We start from the raw sequence: 17,811 nt of genomic DNA, 5'->3' as shown, positions 1-17,811 counted from the left end.
TGCGGCAAGTATCAAAATCCGTGATTTTTAGGTCGTAATGAATATAATTAGCTAAAATACTCGCATAAAATGTTACTATAGCATGATAACATCGGAAAAGTGCGCGTACTTCTAAAATTGCGGCAAGTATCAAAATCCGTGTTTTTTTAGGTCCAAATGAATATAATTAGCTAAAATACTTGAATAAAATGTTAGCATGCTAACGTTAGCACAATAAGATCGGAAAAGTGAACTTACTTCGAAAATTGCGGCAAGTATCAAAATCCGTGATTTTTAGGTCGTAATGAATATAATTAGCTAAAATACTTGCATAAAATGTAAGTATGCTAACGTTAACATGATAACATCGGAAAACTTAACTTACTTCTAAAATTGCGGCAAGTATCAAAATCCGTGATTTTTAGGTCCAAATGAATATAATTAGCTAAAATACTCGCATAAAATGTTACTATAGCATGATAACATCGGAAAAGTGCGCGTACTTCTAAAATTGCGGCAAGTATCAAAATCCGTGTTTCTTTAGGTCCAAATGAATATAATTAGCTAAAATACTTGAATAAAATGTTAGCATGCTAACGTTAGCACAATAAGATCGGAAAAGTGAACTTACTTCGAAAATTGCGGCAAGTATCAAAATCCGTGATTTTTAGGTCGTAATGAATATAATTAGCTAAAATACTCGCATAAAATGTTACTATAGCATGATAACATCGGAAAAGTGCGCGTACTTCTAAAATTGCGGCAAGTATCAAAATCCGTGTTTCTTTAGGTCCAAATGAATATAATTAGCTAAAATACTTGAATAAAATGTTAGCATGCTAACGTTAGCACAATAAGATCGGAAAAGTGAACTTACTTCGAAAATTGCGGCAAGTATCAAAATCCGTGATTTTTAGGTCGTAATGAATATAATTAGCTAAAATACTTGCATAAAATGTAAGTATGCTAACGTTAACATGATAACATCGGAAAACTTAACTTACTTCTAAAATTGCGGCAAGTATCAAAATCCGTGATTTTTAGGTCGTAAGGAATATAATTAGCTAAAATACTCGCATAAAATGTTACTATAGCATGATAACATCGGAAAAGTGCGCGTACTTCTAAAATTGCGGCAAGTATCAAAATCCGTGTTTTTTTAGGTCCAAATGAATATAATTAGCTAAAATACTTGAATAAAATGTTAGCATGCTAACGTTAGCACAATAAGATCGGAAAAGTGAACTTACTTCGAAAATTGCGGCAAGTATCAAAATCCGTGATTTTTAGGTCGTAATGAATATAATTAGCTAAAATACTTGCATAAAATGTAAGTATGCTAACGTTAACATGATAACATCGGAAAACTTAACTTACTTCTAAAATTGCGGCAAGTATCAAAATCCGTGATTTTTAGGTCGTAAGGAATATAATTAGCTAAAATACTCGCATAAAATGTTATTATAGCATGATAACATCGGAAAAGTGCGCGTACTTCTAAAATTGCGGCAAGTATCAAAATCCGTGTTTTTTTAGGTCCAAATGAATATAATTAGCTAAAATACTTGAATAAAATGTTAGCATGCTAACGTTAGCACAATAAGATCGGAAAAGTGAACTTACTTCGAAAATTGCGGCAAGTATCAAAATCCGTGATTTTTAGGTCGTAATGAATATAATTAGCTAAAATACTCGCATAAAATGTTACTATAGCATGATAACATCGGAAAAGTGCGCGTACTTTTAAAATTGCGGCAAGTATCAAAATCCGTGTTTTTTTAGGTCCAAATGAATATAATTAGCTAAAATACTTGAATAAAATGTTAGCATGCTAACGTTAGCACAATAAGATCGGAAAAGTGAACTTACTTCGAAAATTGCGGCAAGTATCAAAATCCGTGATTTTTAGGTCGTAATGAATATAATTAGCTAAAATACTTGCATAAAATGTAAGTATGCTAACGTTAACATGATAACATCGGAAAACTTAACTTACTTCTAAAATTGCGGCAAGTATCAAAATCCGTGATTTTTAGGTCGTAATGAATATAATTAGCTAAAATACTCACATAAAATGTTACTATAGCATGATAACATCGGAAAAGTGCGCGTACTTCTAAAATTGCGGCAAGTATCAAAATCCGTGTTTCTTTAGGTCCAAATGAATATAATTAGCTAAAATACTTGAATAAAATGTTAGCATGCTAACGTTAGCACAATAAGATCGGAAAAGTGAACTTACTTCGAAAATTGCGGCAAGTATCAAAATCCGTGATTTTTAGGTCGTAATGAATATAATTAGCTAAAATACTTGCATAAAATGTAAGTATGCTAACGTTAACATGATAACATCGGAAAACTTAACTTACTTCTAAAATTGCGGCAAGTATCAAAATCCGTGATTTTTAGGTCGTAAGGAATATAATTAGCTAAAATACTCGCATAAAATGTTACTATAGCATGATAACATCGGAAAAGTGCGCGTACTTCTAAAATTGCGGCAAGTATCAAAATCCGTGTTTTTTTAGGTCCAAATGAATATAATTAGCTAAAATACTTGAATAAAATGTTAGCATGCTAACGTTAGCACAATAAGATCAGAAAAGTGAACTTACTTCGAAAATTGCGGCAAGTATCAAAATCCGTGATTTTTAGGTCGTAATGAATATAATTAGCTAAAATACTCGCATAAAATGTTACTATAGCATGATAACATCGGAAAAGTGCGCGTACTTCTAAAATTGCGGCAAGTATCAAAATCCGTGTTTTTTTAGGTCCAAATGAATATAATTAGCTAAAATACTTGAATAAAATGTTAGCATGCTAACGTTAGCACAATAAGATCGGAAAAGTGAACTTACTTCGAAAATTGCGGCAAGTATCAAAATCCGTGATTTTTAGGTCGTAATGAATATAATTAGCTAAAATACTTGCATAAAATGTAAGTATGCTAACGTTAACATGATAACATCGGAAAACTTAACTTACTTCTAAAATTGCGGCAAGTATCAAAATCCGTGATTTTTAGGTCGTAATGAATATAATTAGCTAAAATACTCACATAAAATGTTACTATAGCATGATAACATCGGAAAAGTGCGCGTACTTCTAAAATTGCGGCAAGTATCAAAATCCGTGTTTCTTTAGGTCCAAATGAATATAATTAGCTAAAATACTTGAATAAAATGTTAGCATGCTAACGTTAGCACAATAAGATCGGAAAAGTGAACTTACTTCGAAAATTGCGGCAAGTATCAAAATCCGTGATTTTTAGGTCGTAATGAATATAATTAGCTAAAATACTTGCATAAAATGTAAGTATGCTAACGTTAACATGATAACATCGGAAAACTTAACTTACTTCTAAAATTGCGGCAAGTATCAAAATCCGTGATTTTTAGGTCGTAAGGAATATAATTAGCTAAAATACTCGCATAAAATGTTACTATAGCATGATAACATCGGAAAAGTGCGCGTACTTCTAAAATTGCGGCAAGTATCAAAATCCGTGTTTTTTTAGGTCCAAATGAATATAATTAGCTAAAATACTTGAATAAAATGTTAGCATGCTAACGTTAGCACAATAAGATCAGAAAAGTGAACTTACTTCGAAAATTGCGGCAAGTATCAAAATCCGTGATTTTTAGGTCGTAATGAATATAATTAGCTAAAATACTCGCATAAAATGTTACTATAGCATGATAACATCGGAAAAGTGCGCGTACTTCTAAAATTGCGGCAAGTATCAAAATCCGTGTTTTTTTAGGTCCAAATGAATATAATTAGCTAAAATACTTGAATAAAATGTTAGCATGCTAACGTTAGCACAATAAGATCGGAAAAGTGAACTTACTTCGAAAATTGCGGCAAGTATCAAAATCCGTGATTTTTAGGTCGTAATGAATATAATTAGCTAAAATACTTGCATAAAATGTAAGTATGCTAACGTTAACATGATAACATCGGAAAACTTAACTTACTTCTAAAATTGCGGCAAGTATCAAAATCCGTGATTTTTAGGTCCAAATGAATATAATTAGCTAAAATACTCGCATAAAATGTTACTATAGCATGATAACATCGGAAAAGTGCGCGTACTTCTAAAATTGCGGCAAGTATCTAAATCCGTGTTTTTTTAGGTCCAAATGAATATAATTAGCTAAAATACTTGAATAAAATGTTAGCATGCTAACGTTAGCACAATAAGATCGGAAAAGTGAACTTACTTCGAAAATTGCGGCAAGTATCAAAATCCGTGATTTTTAGGTCGTAATGAATATAATTAGCTAAAATACTCGCATAAAATGTTACTATAGCATGATAACATCGGAAAAGTGCGCGTACTTCTAAAATTGCGGCAAGTATCAAAATCCGTGTTTTTTTAGGTCCAAATGAATATAATTAGCTAAAATACTTGAATAAAATGTTAGCATGCTAACGTTAGCACAATAAGATCGGAAAAGTGAACTTACTTCTAAAATTGCGGCAAGTATCAAAATCCGTGATTTTTAGGTCCAAATGAATATAATTAGTTAAAATACTCACATAAAATGATAGCATAGCATGATAACATCGGAAAAGTTAGCGTACTTCTAAAATTGCGGCAAGTATCAAAATCCGTGATTTTTAGGTCCAAATGAATATAACTAGCTATAATACTTGAATAAAATGTTAGCATGCTACCGTTAGTACAATAAGATCGGAAAAGTGAACTTACTTCTAAAATTGCGGCAAGTATCAAAATCCGTGACTTTTATGTCCAAATGAATATAATTAGCTAAAATACTTGCATAAAATGTTAGCATGCTAACGTTAGCAAGATAACATCGGAAAAGTAAACTTACTTCTAAAATTGCGGCAAGTATCAAAATCCGTGATTTTTATGTCCAAATGAATATAATTAGCTAAAATACTCGCATAAAATGTTATCATAGCACGATAACATCGGAAAAGTTAGCGTACTTCTAAAATTGCGGCAAGTATCAAAATCTGTCATTTTTAGGTCCAAATGAATATATTGAGCTAAAACACTAGCATTATCCACTAACAGAGGTCAACACACAACCAATAATGTGTACATATCTGACACCACAAGTGAACAGCAAGATTTTTGAGTCTTTTCCCCTTCATGACGAACTAAGTTGAATGATGCGGACACATTTGTTACTGAATTCTTTCTAATACGCTTCTGCCTTGGAGACTTTGTATGTGTAACTAATACGCAACTAGAATTATTTGATACTTGTTTATATTGACACTTTTTACACTGCAACACTGTTTAATGATCATTACATACGTCTAGCTTGTGTGCTATCGTGTACTTAGCTGTTGTGTAGCTGCAATTAGCCAGCATGTTTACATTTTGTAAATGTAAACATGCGTGTTTATTGGAGGACATTTGGATGTTGACTTTGCACAAGTAAACACGCTTGTATCGGACATTTTACATAAGTATCCGATACGTTTTTTTGCTAATATTGTAGCGATAACCACCTTAGTGTAAAGTATCGCAAGATGTGATATTGCATAGCGTGAAACGTTAGCATGCTAATGTTAGCATGATAACATAAGGAAAGGTAGCGTACTTCTAAAATTGCGGCAAGTATCAAATTCGGTGATTTTAAGGCCCAAATGAATATAATATCTAAAATACTAACATAAAATGTTAGTATGCTAATACTAACATAATAACATCGGAAAAGTTAGCGTACTTCTAAAATTGCGCCAAGTATCAAAATCCGTGATTTTTAGGTCCAAATGAATATAATTAGCTAAAATACTTGCATAAAATGTTAGCATGCTAACATTAGCACGATAACATCGGAAAAGTGAACGTACTTCTAAAATTGCGGCAAGTATCAAAATCCGGGATTTTTAGGTCCAAATGAATATAATTAGCTAAAATACTCACATAAAATGTTAGCATAGCATGATAACATCGGAAAAGTTAGCGTACTTCTAAAAATTGCGGCAAGTATCAAAATCCGTGATTTTTAGGTCCAAATGAATATAATTAGCTAAAATACTTGCATAAAATGTTAGCATGCTAACATTAGCACGATAACATCGGAAAAGTGAACGTACTTCTAAAATTGCGACAAGTATCAAAATCCGGGATTTTTAGGTCCAAATGAATATAATTAGCTAAAATACTCACATAAAATGTTAGCATAACATGATAACATCGGAAAAGTTAGCGTACTTCTAAAATCGCGGCAAGTATCAAAATCTATGATTTTTAGGTCCAAATGAATACAATTAGCTAAAATACTTGCATAAACTGTTAGCATGCTAACATTAGCACGATAACATCGGAAAAGTGAACGTACTTCTAAAATTGTGGCAAGTATCAAAATCTATGATTTTAAGGTCCAAATGAATATAATATCTAAAATACTAGCATAACATGCTAGCATGCTAATACTAGTATGATAACATCAGAAAAGTTAGCGTACTTCTAAAATTGCGCCAAGTAACAACATCTATGATTTTTTTAGGTCCAAATGAATATAATTAGCTAAAAAAAATTGCATAAAATGTTAGCATGCTAACGTTAGCATGATAACATCAGAAAAATTAACGTACTTCTAAAAGTGTGCCAAGTATCAAAATCTGGGATTTTTAGGTCCAAATGACTATAATTAGCTAAAATACTTGCATAAAATGTTAACATGCTAACGTTAGCATGATAACATCGGAAAAGTTAGCATATTTCTAAAATTGCACCAAGTAACAAAACCCCTGATTTTTAGGTCCAAATTATTATAATTAACTAAAATGCTAGCATAAAATGTTAGCATACTTATATTAGCATGATAACATCGGAAAAGGTAGCGTACTTCTAAGATTGCGCCAAGTATCGAAATCTGTGATTTTTAGGTCCAAATGAATATAATTGGCTAAAATACGTCCATAAAATGTTATCATGCTAACGTTAGCATGATAACATCGGAAAAGTTAGCGTACTTCTAAAATTGCGGCAAGTATCAAAATCTGTGATTTTTAGGTCCAAATGAATACAATTAGCTAAAATACTTGCATAAAATGTTAGCATGCTAACATTAGCACGATAACATCGGAAAAGTGAACGTACTTCTAAAATTGCGGCAAGTATCAAAATTCGGGATTTTTAGGTCCAAATGAATATAATTAGCTAAATTACTCACATAAAATGTTAGCATAGCATGATAACATCGGAAAAGTTAGCGTACTTCTAAAATCACGGCAAGTATCAAAATCTGTGATTTTTAGGTCCAAATGAATATAATTAGCTAAAATACTTGCATAAAATGTTAGCATGCTAACATTAGCACGATAACATCGGAAAAGTGAACGTACTTCTGAAATTGCGGCAAGTATCAAAATCTATGATTTTAAGGTCCAAATGAATATTATATCTAAAATACTAGCATAACATGCTAGTATGCTAATACTAGCATGATAACATCGGAAAAGTTAGCGTACTTCTAAAATTGCGCCAAGTAACAACATCTATGATTTTTAGGTCCAAATGACTATAATTAGCTCAAATACTTGCATAAAATGTTAGCATGCTAATGTTACCATGATAACATCGGAAAAGTTAGCATATTTCTAAAATTGCACCAAGTAACAAAACCCCTGATTTTTAGGTCCAAATTATTATAATTAACTAAAATGCTAGCATAAAATGTTAGCATGCTTATATTAGCATGATAACATCGGAAAAGGTAGCGTACTTCTAAAATTGCGCCAAGTATCAAAATCCGTGATTTTTAGGTCCAAATGAATATAATTAGCTAAAATACTTGCATAAAATGTTAGCATGCTAACATTAGCACGATAACATCGGAAAAGTGAACGTACTTCTAAAATTGCGGCATGTATCAAAATCTATGATTTTAAGGTCCCAATGAATATAAAATCTAAAATACTTGCATAAAATGTTAGCATGCTAATGTTAGCATGATAACATCGGAGAAGTTAGCATATTTCTAAAATTGCACCAAGTAACAAAACCCCTAATTTTTAGGTCCAAATTATTATACTAAACTAAAATGCTAGCATAAAATGTTAGCATGCTTATATTAGCATAATAACATCGGAAAATGTAGCGTACTTCTAAAATTGCGCCAAGTATCGAAATCTGTGATTTTTAGGTCCAAATGAATATAATTGGCTAAAATACGTCCATAAAATGTTAGCATGCTAACGTTAGCATGATAACATCGGAAAAGTTAGCTTACTTCTAAAATTGCGCCAAGTAACAAATTCCCTGATTGTTAGGTCCAAATTATTATAATTAGCTAAAATATTAGCATAAAATGTTTGCTTGATTATAAAATTGCTGGAAGTATCAAAATCCGTGACTTTTAGATCCAAATGAATATAATTGGCTAAAATACTTGCATAAAATGCTAGCATGCTAACATTAGCATGATAACATCGGAAAAGTGAACTTACTTCTAAAATTGCAGCAAGTATCAAATTCCCTGATTTTTAGGTCCAAATTATTATAATTAACTAAAATGCTAGCATAAAATGTTAGCATGCCTGTATTAGCATGATAACATCGGAAAAGGTAGCGTACTTCTAAAATTGCGCCAAGTATCAAAATCTGTGATTTTTAGGTCCAAATGAATATAATTATGTAAAATACTTGCATAAAATGTTAGCATGCTAACGTTAGCATGATGACATCGGAAAAGTTAGCATAATCTTAACATGGCGCCAAGTATCAAAATCAATGATTTTTAGGTTTAAATAAATAAAATGAGCTAAAAGGCTCATCCGATACTCATTTAACGTTAATGCAACGCGATACTGATCTGGATCTGAACCGTATCGCTTGGTGAAAACGTCCTGTGGATGATATCATTTACTGTATCAAAGCAGAGAGAGTCACTCACGCTGGTTTGGGAGGTTTGCCGGTGGGACTCTTCTTGGGGTCTTTACCGGCCTGGGCGGCGATGGGCAGGGTTTTGGGCGGCATGCTGTAGCTCCACCCCTTTGCGATCACGTTGTTGCTTCTGTGCGACACTTCCATGTAACTGGGGTTGGACACGTCGTGCACCTGGCCAGCAGACGTCCTGTCGGGTCCGACAAGAAGAATCACTCACCGGGGATGCCACTCAATCAGCAGGAAAACAAATGAATTATACTATATAATGATCTAAAATAACGTTAGCATGATAACATCGGAAAACTTAACTTACTTCTAAAATTGCGGCAAGTATCAAAATCCCTGATTTTTATGTCCAAATGAATATAATTAGCTAAAATACTCATATAAAATGTTAGCATAGCATGATAACATCGGAAAAGTTAGCGTACTTCTAAAATTGCGGCAAGTATCAAAATCCGTGTTTTTTTAGGTCCAAATGAATATAATTAGCTAAAATACTTGAATAAAATATTAGCATGCTAACGTTAACACAATAAGATCGGAAAAGTGAACTTACTTCGAAAATTGCAGTAAGTATCAAAATCCGTGATTTTTAGGTCGTAATGAATATAATTAGCTAAAATACTTGCATAAAATGTAAGTATGCTAACGTTAACATGATAACATCGGAAAACTTAACTTACTTCTAAAATTGCGGCAAGTATCAAAATCCGTGATTTTTAGGTCCAAATGAATATAATTAGCTAAAATACTCATATAAAATGTTAGCATAGCATGATAACATCGGAAAAGTTAGCGTACTTCTAAAATTGCGGCAAGTATCAAAATCCGTGTTTTTTTAGGTCCAAATGAATATAATTAGCTAAAATACTTGAATAAAATATTAGCATGCTAACGTTAACACAATAAGATCGGAAAAGTGAACTTACTTCGAAAATTGCAACAAGTATCAAAATCCGTGACATTTATGTCCAAATTAATATAATTAGCTAAAATACTTGCATAAAATGTTAGCATGCTAACGTTAGCAAGATAACATCGGAAAAGTAAACTTACTTCTAAAATTGCGGCAAGTATCAAAATCCGTGATTTTTAGGTCCAAATGAATATAGTTAGCTAAAATACTCGCATACAATGTTATCATAGCACAATAACATCGGAAAAGTTAGTGTACTTCTAAAATTGCGGCAAGTGTCAAAATCTGTAATTTTTAGGTCCAAATTAATATAATTGGCAAAAATACTAGCATAAAATGCTAGCATAGCATGATAACATCGGAAAAGTTAACTTACTTCTAAAATTGCGGCAAGTATCAAAATCCGTGATTTTTAGGTCGAAATTAATATAATTAGCTAAATACTCGCATAAAATGTTAGCATAGCATGATAACATCGGAAAAGTGAGCGTACTTCTAAAATTGCGGCAAGTATCAAAATCCGTGATTTTTAGGTCCAAATGAATATAATTAGCTAAAATACTCGCATAAAATGTTAGCATAGCATGATAACATCGGAAAAGTGAGCCTACTTCTAAAATTGCGGCAAGTATCAAAAGCCGTGATTTTTAGGTCCAAATGAATATATTGAGCTAAAATACTAGCATAAAATGTTAGCATGCTAACGTTAGCACGATAACTTCGGAAAAGTGAGCGTACTTCTAAAATTGCGGCAAGTATCAAAAGCCGTGATTTTTAGGTCCGAATGAATATATTGAGCTAAAATACTAGCATAAAATGTTAGCATGCTAACGTTAGCACGATAACTTCGGAAAAGTGAGCGTACTTCTAAAATTGCGGCAAGGCTCAAAATCCGTGATTTTTAGGTCCAAATGAATATATTGAGCTAAAATACTATCATAAAATGTTAGCATGCTAACGTTAACACGATAACTTCGGAAAAGTGAACTTACTTCGAAAATTGCGGTATGTATCAAAATCCATGATTTTTAGGTCGTAATGAATGTGATTAGCTAAAATACTCACAAAAAATGTTAGCATAGCATGATAACATCGGAAAAGTTAGCGTACTTCTAAAATTGCAGAAAGTATCAAAATCCGTGATTTTTAGGTCCAAATGAATATAACTAGCTATAATACTTGAATAAAATGTTAGCATGCTACCGTTAGCACAATAAGATCGGAAAAGTGAACTTACTTCTAAAATTGCAACAAGTATCAAAATCCGTGACATTTATGTCCAAATGAATATAATTAGCTAAAATACTTGCATAAAATGTTAGCATGCTAACGTTAGCAAGATAACATCGGAAAAGTAAACTTACTTCTAAAATTGCGGCAAGTATCAAAATCCGTGATTTTTAGGTCCAAATGAATATAGTTAGCTAAAATACTCGCATACAATGTTATCATAGCACAATAACATCGGAAAAGTTAGTGTACTTCTAAAATTGCGGCAAGTGTCAAAATCTGTAATTTTTAGGTCCAAATTAATATAATTGGCAAAAATACTAGCATAAAATGCTAGCATAGCATGATAACATCGGAAAAGTTAACTTGCTTCTAAAATTGCGGCAAGTATCAAAATCCGTGATTTTTAGGTCGAAATTAATATAATTAGCTAAATACTCGCATAAAATGTTAGCATAGCATGATAACATCGGAAAAGTGAGCGTACTTCTAAAATTGCGGCAAGTATCAAAATCCGTGATTTTTAGGTCCAAATGAATATAATTAGCTAAAATACTCGCATAAAATGTTAGCATAGCATGATAACATCGGAAAAGTGAGCCTACTTCTAAAATTGCGGCAAGTATCAAAAGCCGTGATTTTTAGGTCCAAATGAATATATTGAGCTAAAATACTAGCATAAAATGTTAGCATGCTAACGTTAGCACGATAACTTCGGAAAAGTGAGCGTACTTCTAAAATTGCGGCAAGTATCAAAAGCCGTGATTTTTAGGTCCGAATGAATATATTGAGCTAAAATACTAGCATAAAATTTTAGCATGCTAACGTTAGCACGATAACTTCGGAAAAGTGAGCGTACTTCTAAAATTGCGGCAAGTATCAAAATCCACTATTTTTAGGTCCAAATTAATATGATTAATAATGATTAGTAGGTTTAGGTCCAAATTAATATAATTGGCTCAAATACTAGCATAAAATGCTAGCATAGCATGATAACATCGGAAAAGTAAACTTACTTCTAAAATTGCGGCAAGTATCAAAATCTGTGATTTTTATGTCCAAATTAATATATTATTAGCTAAAATACTCGCATAAAATGTTAGCATAGCATGATAACATCGGAAAAGTGAGCGTACTTCTAAAATTGCGGCAAGGCTCAAAATCCGTGATTTTTAGGTCCAAATGAATATATTGAGCTAAAATACTATCATAAAATGTTAGCATGCTAACGTTAACACGATAACTTCGGAAAAGTGAACTTACTTCGAAAATTGCGGTATGTATCAAAATCCATGATTTTTAGGTCGTAATGAATATGATTAGCTAAAATACTCACAAAAAATGTTAGCATAGCATGATAACATCGGAAAAGTTAGCGTACTTCTAAAATTGCAGAAAGTATCAAAATCCGTGATTTTTAGGTCCAAATGAATATAACTAGCTATAATACTTGAATAAAATGTTAGCATGCTACCGTTAGCACAATAAGATCGGAAAAGTGAACTTACTTCTAAAATTGCGACAAGTATCAAAATCCGTGACTTTTATGTCCAAATGAATATAATTAGCTAAAATACTTGCATAAAATGTTAGCATGCTAACGTTAGCAAGATAACATCGGAAAAGTAAACTTACTTCTAAAATTGCGGCAAGTATCAAAATCCGTGATTTTTATGTCCAAATGAATATAATTACCTAAAATACTCGCATAAAATGTTATCATAGCACGATAACATCGGAAAAGTTAGCGTACTTCTAAAATTGCGGCAAGTATCAAAATCTGTCATTTTTAGGTCCAAATTAATATAATTGGCTCAAATACTAGCATAAAATGCTAGCATAGCATGATAACATCGGAAAAGTTAACTTACTTCTAAAATTGCGGCAAGTATCAAAATCTGTGATTTTTATGTCCAAATTAATATATTATTAGCTAAAATACTCGCATAAAATGTTACTATAGCATGATAACATTGGAAAAGAAAGCGTACTTCTAAAATTGCGGCAAGTCTCAAAATCTGTGCTTTTTAGGTCCAAATGAATATATTGAGCTAAAATATTAGCATAAAATGTTAGCATGCTAACGTTAGCACGATAACTTCGGAAAAGTGAGCGTACTTCTAAAATTGCGGCAAGTATCAAAATCCATGATTTTTAGGTCCAAATTAATATGATTAGCTAAAATACTCACAAAAAATGTTAGCAAAGCATAATAACATCGGAAAAGTTAGCTTACTTCTAAAATTGCGGCAAGTATCAAAATCCGTGATTTTTAGGTCCAAATGAATATAACTAGCTATAATACTTGAATAAAATGTTAGCATGCTACCGTTAGCACAATAAGATCGGAAAAGTGAACTTACTTCTAAAATTGCGACAAGTATCAAAATCCGTGACTTTTATGTCCAAATGAATATAATTAGCTAAAATACTTGCATAAAATGTTAGCATGCTAACGTTAGCAAGATAACATCGGAAAAGTAAACTTACTTCTAAAATTGCGGCAAGTATCAAAATCCGTGATTTTTATGTCCAAATGAATATAATTAGCTAAAATACTCGCATACAATGTTATCATAGCATAATAACATCGGAAAAGTTAGTGTACTTCTAAAATTGCGGCAAGTGTCAAAATCTGTAATTTTTAGGTCCAAATTAATATAATTAGCAAAAATACTAGCATAAAATGCTAGCATAGCATGATAACATCGGAAAAGTTAACTTACTTCTAAAATTGCGGCAAGTATCAAAATCCGTGATTATTAGGTCGAAATTAATGTAATTAGCTAAAATACTCGCATAAAATGTTAGCATAGCATGATAACATCGGAAAAGTGAGCGTACTTCTAAAATTGCGGCAAGTATCAAAAGCCGTGATTTTTAGGTCCAAATGAATATATTGAGCTAAAATACTAGCATAAAATGTTAGCATGCTAACGTTAGCACGATAACTTCGGAAAAGTGAGCGTACTTCTTAAATTGCGGCAAGTATCAAAATCCGTGATTTTTAGGTCCAAATGAATATAACTAGCTATAATACTTGAATAAAATGTTAGCATGCTACCGTTAGCACAATAAGATCGGAAAAGTGAACTTACTTCTAAAATTGCGACAAGTATCAAAATCCGTGACTTTTATGTCCAAATGAATATAATTAGCTAAAATACTTGCATAAAATGTTAGCATGCTAACGTTAGCAAGATAACATCGGAAAAGTTAACTTACTTCTAAAATTGCGGCAAGTATCAAAATCCGTGATTTTTAGGTAGAAATTAATATAATTACCGTATTTTCCGCACTATTAGCCGCACCTAAAAACCACAAATTTACTCAAAAGCTGACAGTGCGGCTTATAACCCGGTGCGCTTTATATATGGATTAATATTAAGATTCATTTTCATAAAGTTTCGGTCTCGCAACTACGGTAAACGGCCGCCATCTTTTTTCCCCGTAGAAGAGGAAGTGCTTCTTCTTCTACGCAAGCAACCGCCAAGGTAAGCACCCGCCCCCATAGAAGAGGAAGCGCTTCTTCTTCTACTGTAAGCAACCACCCGCCCGCGTAGAAGAAGAAGAAGTGCGCGGATATTACGTTTCATTTCCTTTGTGTGTTTACATCTGTAAAGACCACAAAATGGCTCCTACTAAGCGACAGGTTTTCGGTTCATGAAAAGACGCAATCTCTCCATCCGCACACGGACTACTATTTCACAGCAACTGCCTAAAGACTTTCAAGAAAAGCTGGCTACTTTCCGTGCATATTGTAAAAACAAGATAGCTGAAAAAAAGATCCGGCCAGAGAACATTATCAACATGGACGAGGTTCCACTTTTGATATTCCTGTGAACCGCACTGTGGATACAACGGGAGCACGTACGGTGAATATTCGCACCACAGGGAATGAGAAGTCATCCTTCACTGTGGTTCTAGCTTGCCATGCTAATGGCCAGAAACTTCCACCCATGGTGATATTCAAAAGGAAGACCTTGCCAAAAGAGACCTTTCCAGCCGGCGTCATCATAAAAGCTAACTCGAAGGGATGGATGGATGAAGAAAAGATGAGTGGTTAAGGTAAGTTTACGCGAAGAGGCCGGGTGGCTTTTTTCACGCAGCTCCGTCCATGTTGATATACGACTCCATGCGCGCCCACATCACTCACAAAAAATGTTAGCATAGCATAATAACATCGGAAAAGTTAGCGTACTTCTAAAATTGCGGCAAGTATCATAATCCGTGATTTTTAGGTCCAAATGAATATAACTAGCTATAATACTTGAATAAAATGTTAGCTTGCTACCGTTAGCACAATAAGATCGGAAAAGTGAACTTACTTCTAAAATTGCGACAAGTATCAAAATCTGTGACTTTTATGTCCAAATGAATATAATTAGCTAAAATACTTGCATAAAATGTTAGCATGCTAACGTTAGCAAGATAACATTGGAAAAGTAAACTTACTTCTAAAATTGCGGCAAGTATCAAAATCTGTGATTTTTATGTCCAAATGAATATAATTAGCTAAAATACTCGCATAAAATGTTATCATAGCACGATAACATCGGAAAAGTTAGCGTACTTCAAAAATTGCGGCAAGTATCAAAATCCGTGATTTTTAGGTCCAAATGAATATAATTGGTTCAAATACTAGCATAAAATGTTAGCATAGCATGATAACATCGGAAAAGTTAGCGTATTTCTAAAATTGCGGCAAGTATCAAAATCCATGATTTTTAGGTCCAAATTAATATGATTAGCTAAAATACTCACAAAAATGTTAGCATAGCATAATAACATCGGAAAAGTTAGCGTACTTCTATAATTGCGGCAAGTAAATGAATATAATTAGCTAAAATACTTGAATAAAATGTTAGCATGCTAACGTTAGCACGATAACATCGGAAAAGTGAGCGTACTTCTAAAATTGCGGCAAGTATCAAAATCCGTGATTTTTAGGTCAAAATTAATATAATTAGCTAAAATACTCGCATGAAATGCTAGCATAGCATGATAACATCGGAAAAGTTAGCCTACTTCTAAAATTGCGGCAAGTATCAAAATCCGTGATTTTTAGATCCAAATTAATATAATTAGCTAAAATACTCGCATAAAATGCTAGCATAGCATAATAACATCGGAAAAGTTAGCGCACTTCTAAAATTGCGGCAAGTATCAAAATCCGTGATTTTTAGGTCGAAATTAATATAATTAGCTAAAATACTCGCATAAAATGTTAGCATAGCATGATAACATCGGAAAAGTTAGCGTACTTCTAAAATTGCGGCAAGTATCAAAATCCGTGATTTTTAGGTCGAAATTAATATAATTAGCTAAAATACTTGCATAAAATGTTAGCATAGCATGAAAACATCGGAAAAGTGAGCGTACTTCTAAAATTGCGGCAAGTATCAAAATCTGTGATTTTTATGTCCAAATTAATATATTATTAGCTAAAATACTCGCATAAAATGTTAGCATAGCATGATAACATCGGAAAAGTTAGCGTACTTCTAAAATTGCGGCAAGTATCAAAATCCGTGATTTTTAGGTCCAAATAAATATAATTGGCTCAAATAATAGCATAAAATGTTAGCATAGCATGATAACATCGGAAAAGTTAGCGTACTTCTAAAATTGCGGCAAGTATCAAAATCCATGATTTTTAGGTCGAAATTAATATAATTAGCTAAAATACTCGCATAAAATGTTAGCATAGCATGATAACATCGGAAAAGTGAGCGTACTTCTAAAATTGCGGCAAGTATCAAAATCCATGATTTTTAGGTCCAAATTAATATGATTAGCTAAAATACTCACAAAAAATGCTAGCATAGCATAATAACATCGGAAAAGTTAGCCTACTTCTAAAATTGCGGCAAGTATCAAAATCCGTGATTTTTAGATCCAAATTAATATAATTAGCTAAAATACTCGCATAAAATGCTAGCATAGCATAATAACATCGGAAAAGTTAGCGCACTTCTAAAATTGCGGCAAGTATCAAAATCCGTGATTTTTAGGTCGAAATTATTATAATTAGCTAAAATACTCGCATAAAATGTTAGCATAGCATGATAACATCGGAAAAGTTAGCGTACTTCTAAAATTGCGGCAAGTATCAAAATCCGTGATTTTTAGGTCGAAATTAATATAATTAGCTAAAATACTTGCATAAAATGTTAGCATAGCATGAAAACATCGGAAAAGTGAGCGTACTTCTAAAATTGCGGCAAGTATCAAAATCTGTGATTTTTATGTCCAAATTAATATATTATTAGCTAAAATACTCGCATAAAATGTTGGCATAGCATGATAACATCGGAAAAGTTAGCGTACTTCTAAAATTGCGGCAAGTATCAAAATCCGTGATTTTTAGGTCCAAATAAATATAATTGGCTCAAATAATAGCATAAAATGTTAGAATAGCATGATAACATCGGAAAAGTTAGCGTACTTCTAAAATTGCGGCAAGTATCAAAATCTGTGATTTTTATGTCCAAATTAATATGATTAGCTAAAATACTCACAAAAAATGTTAGCATAGCATGATAACATCGGAAAACTTAGCGTACTTCTAAAATTGCGGCAAGTATCAAAATCCGTGATTTTTAGGTCCAAATAAATATAATTGGCTCAAATAATAGCATAAAATGTTAGCATAGCATGATAACATCGGAAAAGTTAGCGTACTTCTAAAATTGCGGCAAGTATCAAAATCTGTGATTTTTATGTCCAAATGAATATAATTAGCTAAAATACTCGCATAAAATGTTATCATAGCAAGATAACATCGGAAAAGTTAGCGTAC

At 32.5% G+C, this 17,811-nt stretch overlaps 1 protein-coding gene across 3 annotated transcripts in view; it reads right to left on the bottom strand.

Moving 5' to 3' along the window:
• inpp5d (inositol polyphosphate-5-phosphatase D) overlaps positions 1–17,811 on the bottom strand; it is a 92,804-nt gene that overhangs the window by 2,203 nt on the left and 72,790 nt on the right. For all 3 annotated transcript variants that reach the window (XM_072915129.1, XM_061978384.2, XM_061978385.2), the window contains one exon: positions 8,868–9,047. In XM_072915129.1, the coding sequence (XP_072771230.1) occupies positions 8,868–9,047 (180 nt within the window). The remainder of the gene's footprint in view (positions 1–8,867; positions 9,048–17,811) is intronic.

This window comes from Nerophis lumbriciformis, linkage group LG18 (assembly GCF_033978685.3).
Source record: "Nerophis lumbriciformis linkage group LG18, RoL_Nlum_v2.1, whole genome shotgun sequence".
Lineage (NCBI taxonomy): Eukaryota > Metazoa > Chordata > Actinopteri > Syngnathiformes > Syngnathidae > Nerophis > Nerophis lumbriciformis.
Note: the sequence above shows the minus strand (reverse complement) of the source record. Positions and strands in the feature narration are given on the sequence as shown.